Source organism: Astyanax mexicanus, chromosome 1 (assembly GCF_023375975.1).
Source record: "Astyanax mexicanus isolate ESR-SI-001 chromosome 1, AstMex3_surface, whole genome shotgun sequence".
NCBI lineage: Eukaryota > Metazoa > Chordata > Actinopteri > Characiformes > Acestrorhamphidae > Astyanax > Astyanax mexicanus.
Genome location: NC_064408.1, coordinates 77440086 through 77452180, shown reverse-complemented (window position 1 = coordinate 77452180; position 12095 = coordinate 77440086). Strand labels below are relative to the sequence as shown.

The window sequence follows — 12095 nt, the reverse complement described above, 5'->3', positions numbered from 1 at the left end:
AGAGCATGATTCTCAAAAGCAGTGCTTCCAATCCAAAATCTCATACTATTGTTCACTCCCGTTTTTCACCTTTCTCCAATTCTCCCCCATTTGTGTCTCACACTTTCAACTGTGCAACCATGGCAACTTGCTTCTGGAGACCTTGGACAAGGTGTGCGTGAGCTTGCTGGAAGTCAAGGCCAAAGTGAGGGCAGAGACATTACCAGACAATAGAGATGCACCCACTCCCCGCCCAGTCTGAGCGCTCTGAAAACATCTCTCAGTGAATATGTATACTGGCCACGGGCGATCTGTTCAGCAATATTTAAAGCCGAGCGTGTTTGTCGGCTGCAGCTCATTTGCATAATGGTGCACGCTTTACTTCAAAGGATTATTGAATGAGTGGATGTACAAAGAAATACCCGTTTCAGGAGGCGACAAATGAGAACGGACCACAGGACATGCCCTGTTATGTCTGCCCACCCAAACTCCAGGATGTTTTTCCATTTTTTTATACACATACCAATTAACTGTGGGTGTCATGATATATGTTTATATTATTTCTTGCTAGTCCAGGGTTTTTAAGTAGGTATGAACTGTGGAATTTATACAGTTAAGTAGAGTTTGGCAATTTAAGGATATTTAATCACATGGTGATATATTTTATTGTGGTGTTAGTGATGCTGTACATTCTATTTTATTTTTTCTTACTTAAGCATGTCCAGAGTATACCATCAGTGCTAAAACTGAACAAAAGCTCAGAAGCCCATCTTATTGCAGAGAGTGTAATTAGTCCTGTTTTATTGGATGATGGAGAGAAGAGTGATATAAATATCACTAATATCACTGTACTCAGAACTAGACTCTCGCTAGTCGAAATACTCCACAAAGAAATCGAAGCACTCCTGAAAGTCTGGAATTTAGCCAAGGACAAATCATATCATTTACCAAAGAGAACAAAACACGGCAGCACCCTGTCAGCCAACTCACAAACCAGCTATCATTAATTCTGAATAAAAAACAAACAAGCGGCACCGAGTGGTCCAGCAGTCTAAAGCGCTGCCACTATGAGCGGGAGGTCGCAGGTTCAAACCCCCCGCTAATGCAGCTCCCTCCGGGTGGGTAGATTGCTCTCTCTTCCCACATAACTTCTAGGGTGATGTCTGCCGTACAGGGCATCTGTGAGCTGATGTATCAGAACCGAGTCGCTTCGCTTTCCTCAGAGCGCGCTGGCTGCTCGGCAATGCTGCATCAGCAGCAGCTCGAAAAGAAGCGGTGGCTGACTTCACATGTATCGGAGGAAGCATGTGTTAGTCTCCACTCTCCTGGTGTGTTGGGACATTACTAGTGAAAGGGGGAGTCCTAATGAGTGGGTTGAATAATTGGCTGTGTAAATTGGGGTTGAAAATGGGAAAATTTTGAAAAAAAAAAACAAGTGAACAAAGCGATTTTGAAATTACAAGCACAAAGTATAAGATACAACACAGTCTTTTCTGGAATCCCCAAGGATGCACAAAAAAAAAACCTGAAGATCTCCTTATTTCATGATCACCAAACTCAAAATCATACTGGACCTGGCCTCATCCATTGCCTTTCACCGCACACACCGATTAGGAGGAAAAAAATGCAAAACAAGCGACTTCGACCCATCATTGCTAAGCATAAAGTGCTCATCATAAGCAAAGAAAGATAATTTACTAGTAGGAACTGTCTTTGGAATTAATGACTAGTTTGCTCGAGAATCGTATTTCTGCCTTTACGTTTCCACCTTTAGCACTGTCACATACACACCAACGCACAAATATAAACACTCACAATGACATAGGCCACTTGTTCATAGGCCACTTGTTCATAAACTGTGCATTACCTTATTAACAACATTTTAAACTGTCCTTTAAGATGATGAGCTACAAAAATACTTGTGATACAAGATTTTACAACATATTGAAATCATTATATATTGTTTTACTGTAAAATCTCTTTACATTTTGTGTTTATTTATTTGCCTTCTTATTTAATGTGTTTTTTTTCCAGTCACAGATTTGCTCTTTTACCACTGTGTTACTTCCGTACTGAAAACGGATCTTACCAAAGTGCAAAAACACATTATACTCTACGTTTTATTACCCCCCACTACAATTAACTGATTCAAGCGATGTACAGCTAAATAGACTAACATGCAGCAAACAGCAGCCAGAAAAAAAACGCACGATTGTTTCCAGGTTTGTTCACTGCTTGCAGTCCAGCTAACAGATGACTGTATTCCCCCCAGAGCATTTCCTGCCTTTTTATGGCCAGAGTGATTTACAGTGGGCTGCTGCTCTGAAGACAGTGAACCCCTGTCTGCTGGTGAGAAAAGCACCTGTCATCTATAGTCTAATTGTATGCATGGTCACACAGCAATTAGTGTCTAACACCTCTAAGCAACTCATTCTATTCATGGCCACACAGTCTCATCCTTCTACACAAACAAATTCCAGCCTGTGTTTGTATGAGCAATTGTCAGTCCTTTAACCGCTTATTTGGGCACAAATGAGGACACTGGCAAATGTGACAGATCAGGCTGGCTTAATGCTAATCACTCCTGCTTGTAAAACAACAAGAAATCCTCCTTATATGGGGTAAGAACTGGATAAGAAAATATTTGTAGTTGATTTGGCTGATTTGTGACAGACCGTATGGAGATACTTGATGTTAGAACTAAAAAAGTTGCACAAACATCGAGATAATTCATAAAGTGCTGTGATTTAACAGAAAATCACAATTAAATAAGCATAATGGTTAACAAAGACAGTTGAAAAACTGCTTTCCAAAGCCTATGAACTGTATGTATGAGTTCAGTGTTACATTAGTTCAGCACTTTCTTACCACACCATCTGTGCTCACTGCAGCCTCAGCTTTCTGTTGTTGACTGACAGTTGTGAAACCTGACCTCCTGCAGCTGCAGTCTATCTGTGTTATATATTCTATTCGGAGATGCTTTTTCTCCTTTCCAGATTTATACAGTGTACAACCTTAAACAGTTTGAATCCATTTAATTTACTCACTGGATGACTTGTTTTTTGTAAAATACAAGGAGATCATCAGTACTAGAAATACTCAAACAAGCTGGTCTGGTACCAACAATCACTGACCCCTCCACTATAATAGTGTATGTAAACATTGTCTAAACTGATGACCCATATCTGCATGAGTTTATGTATTCCACTGCTGCCATATGATTGGCTGATTAGATGATATGATCAGATGACTGAATAAATGAGCAGGTGTCTTCTGAATGCACTTCGGTGAGTGTATTTTTTACAGTTTCATGCTCACGTTGCTTGTAGTCAAATTATAAATTAAATATTTGATATAAACAAAATTCCCTTCTTTAAATTTACTAGTTTTGGCAAAATCTGTGTTGATATAACACAGTTAATTTGCAACCACTTGCAATGTTTAAAATATATACAATGAACATGCCTTTTTATCAGAGTATAAGAGTCAAAAGAAGGACTGCCATTAATGTATATATTGAGGACACGTTTTTAGACTTTTGTAGAATAGTTACCTTTTAAGTGGACGTTTTTGGAATTTTTGCTTGTTAGAAAACTTTTTCTCAAGTTTAATTTTAATTAAAAACAACAAGTGGGCTCTGTGGTTACTGCTACGCGTCTGCCTTCCTTAACCATCTAGGACCTACTGCATACAGAAAGTATTAAATATTTCACACAATATTGACATTTAGGACATGGAGAATAAGTATAATAAGTATTATAAGTAAGTGTTAGCTAGTTCTCTGTTTTTTTATTACATGACACAGTAGAAATATGATTTATTGTGCATTTTGCAGAATCCCAAGAAAACTAAGCACAACTAAATCTCTCAACTACTAAGTCGCATCTAAGCGCATTTAAGTTTCAGGTCTGGATAAAGCACATTTCCAATGTTTTATCATGTACTAGATGTTTTTTTTTACTGTAAATGCTATGCAAATATTTAACTGAAAGCTGCTCTAAGCGTATTTATGTTTTCTCTGAATCTATTGCATACTGGGAAAACCTTATCCATCATCCATCAAAGAACACTTTATGAGCCTCAACAAAGTTTTTATATATCAACAGACGTGAACAAAGCCTCTTAGCACCCTGTAATTCCACCTGAATTATATCTGATGATTCTATCGTGTTTGTGTATCTGATATCTCTTTTTAAAATCATCACAGAGCCAAATAACTCAATGTTATTGATCATTAAGCTAACATAACACAACCTAACCATAACCATGACCAAAAAACTAAAAAAAAAGCTTTGGTTTGTATTTAATATTTTTTTCTGAAGGCAGAAAAGCTTAACGTAAGGATTAACATTTCCTTGAAACATCAGAGCAAATCCTCATTTTCTCCAAAGCAGATTATAGCGATCTGATACCTCTTAGCTTTAGTCATATTACTATATGATGTGCACTATAAAGCCTTCTCCTGGAGGGCATGCATTTGCTGCATCTACAAAGCCCCTGCTGAGCACAGTCTTCACCCATTTGGATTTTGCACGCCGTAAGACGGTTAAGCCCAGGCATTGATCGATGACATTTCGCCACATTACGCTGTGCTGCTACACACGCCTGCAAACTCAATGGGCAGTGAGAACGCTACGTGCTGACAGGAGCGCCAGAGGCTGCTGAGAACGCCAGGCCAGGTTTCCTGGGAGAGAGAGAGGCTGGGGGAGAGACTAAGGGACTCTGACACGGCGTCAGGAGACATGCAGCATGGCCCAAGCTAAATCACTGACTGCCTCCTGGATATGGGCTCTCCATACACAAGCGCCTCTACCTCACAACAGAGCTGAAGCAGAGCTGAGCTTACCTGAGGAAGAAGGAGGCTGCTGAGCTGCTCTGAGATACAGGAGTAGATACTGGCTGGATCTGGCCGGTGTGCCTATGTCCTGCTGATGGGATGGAAGAAACAGTGCCGGCCTGGATGGTCCTGGAAGTAGCTTCCGATGCCAAATGATCCTTCTTTGGAGCCAGACTCTGTATAGATATATGGAAAATTTATATTATTAATATTGTTAAAAATGTGGAATAATTGAAACTATCTATTATCGTAGTTTTCTTACTGTAAGTCGCACCTAAAATCCTTTAATTGTGCCTTATAATCTGGTGTGCCTAATGTATAAATTCTTCCAGTCAAGTTTTGTGAGGAGCAGTAAAGACACTCCACTGAAGTACAGCACTATACAGGCGTTTCACTTTAGTTCTACAGGAGCAGCATTGGCCGTTTGGCAAATCATTATTTCCCTGTTCAGAGGTGAGTATTATCAGCCTGTAGCCTGCTGCTAACCCCGGCTAGCACTGCTGCAGCAGCATTAGCATTACTGGCTAAGCGCTAGCACTTTAGCCGCTCAGAGGGAAGTATATCGGACTATAGTCTGCAGGTTTACCATGTTAAACAAGCTACGTGGTAATTGTTAGCTAACATTGTCCTGGCTTTCTGGAACACTCAGGGTTCCTCAGTGTAGCACTGTCAGGCACTAGTGGTTAGCCGCTAATGATAATGCTAATGCTCCAGCCTTAGTGCTGGAGAAATTCAGAAATTTAAGTTTACTATAAATAAATGGGAGCGCTTTACTTACCCAAAAAAAAACAGTTTTTAGGAGAGAAATCTATGTAGATTAATATTCAGCACTTATTTGAAAGTCTTTTTTTATTACAGTTTTATTAACTTAGCTTAGCTTTTCTAATTTATTTAGCTACCCCCCACCAACACCCAGCAGTGAGACCTGCTGAATTAGAAGTTCCTTATAGTGTTTCTTAAAATGTGCCTTATAATACAGTGTGTCTTATGTATGGAAATAGAGCAGAAAATAGACATTCATTGATAGTTCATTAAAAGTGTCATCTAAATCTAAATGCCATAATATGTGCGCCTTATAGTGAGAAAAATACGGTACGATAAAAGCAGTAAGAAAGAAGAAAAAGGACATAGACACATGAATTAACGTCAAATGACCTCCGAGCATTTATATAACACTATGCCATCCTTACTTGATTAAATTGTACGATGTCAACAACTGTATAAGACACAACTCAGATAATGTTGGGTATTGTATTTATACATTCTGGCAAAGGACTTTTATTATATCATACTGAAATTATATAATAAAAGTGCTGTCTGATTTCCTACAACTGATTTTGTTCCAGAACTCCACTTATTCTTACTAGTATTACTAATGTTTAATATTCTTGTTTGTTCTCAAGGCTAGATATTATATTGCAAAAGTGACAAGAGTCTATAACTACAGTAGAACTAAAACTACTTTTTAAATGCTTTTACCTTGTAAAGCTTTCCATTTTTTTCACAATAAGTATAGATATACATGTACAGGTGTGTGTATGTTTAAGGGCACTAATGTCTATAAAAAAAAAAAAAAGATATATTCAGCTGATAAAGGGCCTTTCCCAAACCCAAGGACGCTTTACAAATACAGAAAAAAACAGCCTAGCATTTCTAAAAAAATAACATGAGTGAAGTAAGGCAATTTTTTTTTTTTTAAACAAGGTTCTCATTTACATTTTACATATTACAATTTCTACAATTAAAGAGTTTCAGTCCAAAACCCATTATGAACATTACACATAAATTAAAATAAATTCCCATTTGAAAAAGGTCAAAACTGGTATATTTATCATAACATAATACAGAAACGTCTTGTGCTCTCTCCCAAATGTACTTCACTGAAAATGAAAATGGAATTTTAATGCAATTTAGAAGCAATCCCTTCATTAATTATGCCAAACATTCATGAAAACAGACTTAAATTAAGATGCGACACTGTATGTGGATCCTTCTTTGTGACTATCATGATTAATCCACTGAGTACATATTTATAAAAAAAAACACAATTCACTGCTGGAGGAAAGAAATACTAATTGATACAACTTCCAGCACATTTTAATGCACTGTAAGACAAAAACTAGCAAGAAAATACAAGACAAGAATATACTCCATACTTTTGATGGGCACAGACGGAATTTGGCCTCTGATATTAACCCGTCTGTGTAGTGAACACACATAAAAACACACTAGTGAGACACACACAGTGATTTTGTGAGAACACAAGCCCGAAGCATTGTGGGATAAGGGCCTTGCTGAAGAGCCCAACAGTGACAACCCACCAAACCCAGGTCCTGAACCCAGCTAAACGGAATGAGAATGTTTATAGCAGACACTAGTGCATAGTTATTATTGACAATACTTTTATTAAAATACACGGTAACACTTTATAATACTGTTCCATAGTTAATAGGTAACTAAGGAGGAACTAAGCAGTAACTAATTAATAGTGCTGCATTAACACCTAAATATTTTCAATTAACTACCAGGGAGTACTGAATAATTACTCAGTAGATAGTACTGAACTAATGATTATAGTAGTTCACTATTAACTTCACAATAATTACTGAGACTTACATATCTCCTGGAGAACTACTTACTAATTATGTCTCATTTATAATAACTATTGATTACTTACTGCTCAAATCAACATTAACTACTGAAAACCCTTACATGCCACCTGGGGAACTATAGATCTAAATCAGTCTACACAAACAATTATTTGATCAGTGGTGATATTAAAGGCATATTTGATGCCAGTGACACCATTTGTAGTAGCAGTAACATTAATTACCTTATTATCCTCATTATCTTCCAAATATCAGCAACATATAGTAAAATACTACAGTGTCTAGTAGTCTGCTTAACCCACATTTTGGAAAGGAAACGTAACATTATTACATAGGAGACATTAATTATATTCTCCAGAAGGCATCTAAGACTCTAAGACTGATTGTACTTTATTTTGTTTTAATGGTCACTGCTTTAATTGTAAGCACCAACCTTATAAACGTTCATCTTCAGCCTTGCAGTCTCACATACATTTTGAGTGCCCATTATTAGGGTAGTTACGGTAATTCCACAGCGCTGGAACGCTGGCCTATCTGCTGCTGCGGGTCATTCGATGAGTGGTGATATTAAAGTCAGTGACACCACTTATCATATATTAACCTTACTTACCATAGTATGCTCAATATCTTCCAAATGTTAGACACTGAAATGTGCAGTAGTCTGTTTAACCCCCATTTTTGGAATCATGTTTTAATGAATAAATATTTGTGTTAGATAACAGACTAGGTGTCCCTGTGTTCTTCATAGATAATTAATAAGGGGTCCCTGTATTCTTTTTTCGGGAGTTAACAGCAGCACATGGTAACCCATTACTAATGACTGAGGAGTTACTGTGTTCTTCTTTAGGAGTTACTGTAGATCATACCACAGTATTATAAAGTGAGAAACATGGTAACTAATTACTAATTACTGAGGAGTTACTGTAGATCATGTCACAGTATTATAAAGTGAAACACATGGTAAATAATTACTAATAACTAGAGAGTTACTGCAGATCAGAACACAGTATTACAAAGGGAAATATACATTATTAATAATAATAATAATAATAATAATAATAATAATAATAACACATTTAACCTAGTTAACTAACACACACATTTAAACTAGCTAACACACACCCATATAATCGAGCTAACTAACACACATTTAACCTAGCTAACTTAGCTAGCTAACTAACACACATCTAACCTAGCTAACTAACCCACACATACACTAGTTAAGTAAACTTAGCTAGCAAACGAACACACATAACCTAGCTAACTAACACACATTTAAACTAGCTAACTAACACACACATAACCTAGTTAACTTAGCTGGCTAACGCTAACTACACACAACTTAGCTAACTTAGCTAGCTAACACACATCCTAAAGCTGTTTAACAACCCACAAAGAGTCCTCATCTGATCCGGGGGTAAAATAAGCTGGAAAAGATCTCAATATCTTGATTACTAGTTTATTTTCTATCAAATACAGAAATATGAAAGCAGCAGAGTCTCTCTTAATCCTCCTCCTCCAGCAGCAGCAGCAGCAGCAGCAGGGCACAGCAGAGAATTTACACGAAGGACCAGGAGAGCTGGTCCGCTGTAAAATTACCGTAATTACCCTAATAGTGCGCAGTAAAAAAAAAAAAAAAAAAGTTTGTGAGACTGCAAACGCTGAAGATGCACTTTTACAAGGCTGATACCTAGTATTAAAGCAGTGATTATTAATTTTTTACAGTCTTACAGTCATTCTTAGAGTCTTAGATGCCTTCTGGAGAACTTTAATTAATATCTCCTAAGCAATAATATTACGTTATAATGTTTTTTTTCTTCCAAAAATGATGGTTAAGCAGAGTAATACACACTAAAGTATTTTACTATATGTTGCTAATATTTGGAAGGAACTGAGGATAATAAGGTAGTTACACATGGTGTCACTTGCTTAATTCAAATATGCCTTCAATTATTATGCATTTAACTAAAATATTCCTGATATTTAGATCTATAGTTCCCCAGGTGGCATGTAAGGGTTTTCAGTAGTTAATGTTGATTTGAGCAGTAAGTAATCAATAGTTATTATAAATGGGACATAATTAGTAAGTAGTTCTCCAGGAGATATGTAAGTCTCAGTAATTATTGTGAAGTTAATAGTGAACTACTATAATCATTAGTTCAGTACTATCTACTGAGTAATTATTCAGTACTCCCTGGTAGTTAATAGAAAATATTTAGGTGTTAATGCAGCACTATTAATTAGTTACTGCTTAGTTACTGCTTAGTTACCTATTAACTATGGAACAGTATTATAAAGTGTTACCAAATACACCAAAATGAGAATGTGAAAGTGAGTTATACTCAAATTAATGCAATGATAAAAATACAATTTATCACATAGCCCTGTTTGGGGCCTTACCCTGTTACAATAGTATCTTTAATTGGCTGATTTGGAAAGCTTACAGGGGATCTGATTCAATCCCTGCCTGTGTAGAAATCTGCATAAAAGCTGAGTTTAATAAAAAATTACAAAACTTTCATTGAAATTATTATTTATAAAACTGATCACAGATTTATATTATATTTCAAATTGTGACTAGAGTCTTAAAAGATTTCTGTGGCATACAGTACATGAACTGTAAGGTTGCTTTGAGATTAAAAATGGACCTTAATGTAATGAGAAATGAGTGCAGTTTTTTCCTAGCTGGATTACTCACTGACATTTGACAACAGGTTAAGTGATAAGGATTTGGAAAGCATAGTGTAGCAGGTTAGCCACGATGCTTTGATGCATTTTACTAGCTGGATTACTCAGTGAAAGTTAGTAACAGGTCAATAGCACTGCCTAGATAGGCTAAGTCCTGCTGTTTGATATGATATAAGTGTTTGATATGTTTGATATGATATTTTATCTCTATATAATCTATATTATCTATATGAGTATTGATATATTTTATTTTGATTTCGGGTTATGAAGCTCAGAATTTCGACATGCAGTTACCTGGCACAGTGCATTAAAATAAACTACTGCTTAATAATTAGTTCTTAATAGTCACTGCTTATTATTTCACTTATTCTCCAAACATGTTTCAGTTGCCAAAAGATGGAGCCCTAGTATCAAGTAATGATAGTGAAAGTCAAAGTCACTCGATTCAAGTTCTCACTTTTGTTAGTTTCTAATAGAGCTCCATTTTAAAGCTTAAGAAACACACTCTGGACATCAATCATGACTCATGCTGATAAAGTCAATTATAGGTAAAAGAAAAAGGTGTAAATTTGATTCCTGGATGAGCCCTTGTTCTAAGATATGTACAAGGAAACACTGCATAGAGACACAAGACAAAGAAAGTTTTCCTGTGTAAAAGCAAGTCAGAGATCAAGTGGAGCACAGCCTAGAGCAAGGAGCAGATGCCCCGAGGCAGAGAGACGACGGAATCAGCAATGCGGGCCGATCCGGTCCAGCTGTTTGAGAAACAGGCTTGCTCCTGCTATAGATCCTTAGGGAATACCTGTTAAACTGGCAGGAACAGAGGAGGCAATGATCTGTGCAGACTCCCTGGGCCCATCTCACCATCTGTAGCAACCTTGTATTATCTTCCCTCACAACAAGTACGTGAGAGGGCACACAGTAATGTTTGAAACTGAACTTACTTCACTCTTTTACTAGCAACATGCTTTTCCAACCTGTATTTGACTGTTTAAGCTCATTTATTTCTGTTACAGATACGAGCGTCTCTGGTGTAGTATTTAACGTAGTGCTGGGCGATATGGGAAAAATCATATATCACGATACGGAATTGTTTATATCACGATAACGATATATATCATGATATACCACATTTGAGTATGTTTCCGGTTATTCTTCGAAAAATATGACAAAAAAATATCAATGCTTACTTTTTTTCCAACTTTATTTCAAAGTGACATTAAACTCATCTTTCACAAATGAGAATTACTACCTTTTAGTGCCGCAATATATATATATGTATCAAATGAAAACAGATGAGGTAGATGCAGTAGCTATTTTTTTTTTCAAAATATACAGATATTAAATTAAATTGAGTTATCAAAATAATCTTAATAAACATTTTTAAAGTGTCCGTAAAATAACGTAAAGCAGCGTCATGTCGCAAAACCACATTATGAATTATTTTGCGAAGATTACTTTATTATCACTTATATAAAACAAGTTTATGCAAAGTGACCATGCCAATACATTTTATCGTAGCCTACTTTATATATTTGCATGAATAATTGATGAAATTACTGTAGAAACGATAGAAACTGTAGAAACACTTTTCTATCGTCCCCACGATATTTATCATCATATCACACAGCACTAATTTAATATTTGGTATCTATCTAAATATTATATACTGAACCCTGCTGATGTACAATCTCTTGCATTAGAAAACAAGATTAGAGAGCATAGGTGCAACACAACACAGAGTTTTCAATTATACACGTCTCTATGCTAATAGCTCTACACCAGACTCATGGCTCATGATGACTGTCTGAATGAGCTCAGGTCTGTGGCTGAATTACTCAGCTCTACTCTGAGCTCACACTCTCTGCTTAACAGGATTACATACACAAATTCCTTAATCCACACAGGCAGCACCTGTACCAAATCCCAGAGAGTGCCACATCTATCCAATATAAACTCCTGTACTATGGGAATTACTACAT

General features: G+C 36.6%; 1 protein-coding gene across 2 annotated transcripts in view; it reads right to left on the bottom strand.

The window, feature by feature from the left end:
- The window catches only part of kif26aa (kinesin family member 26Aa), a 95569-nt gene that overhangs the window by 71377 nt on the left and 12097 nt on the right, over nucleotides 1-12095 (bottom strand). For both annotated transcript variants that reach the window (XM_049483550.1, XM_049483561.1), the window contains exon 2: nucleotides 4826-4992. In XM_049483550.1, the coding sequence (XP_049339507.1) occupies nucleotides 4826-4992 (167 nt within the window). The remainder of the gene's footprint in view (nucleotides 1-4825; nucleotides 4993-12095) is intronic.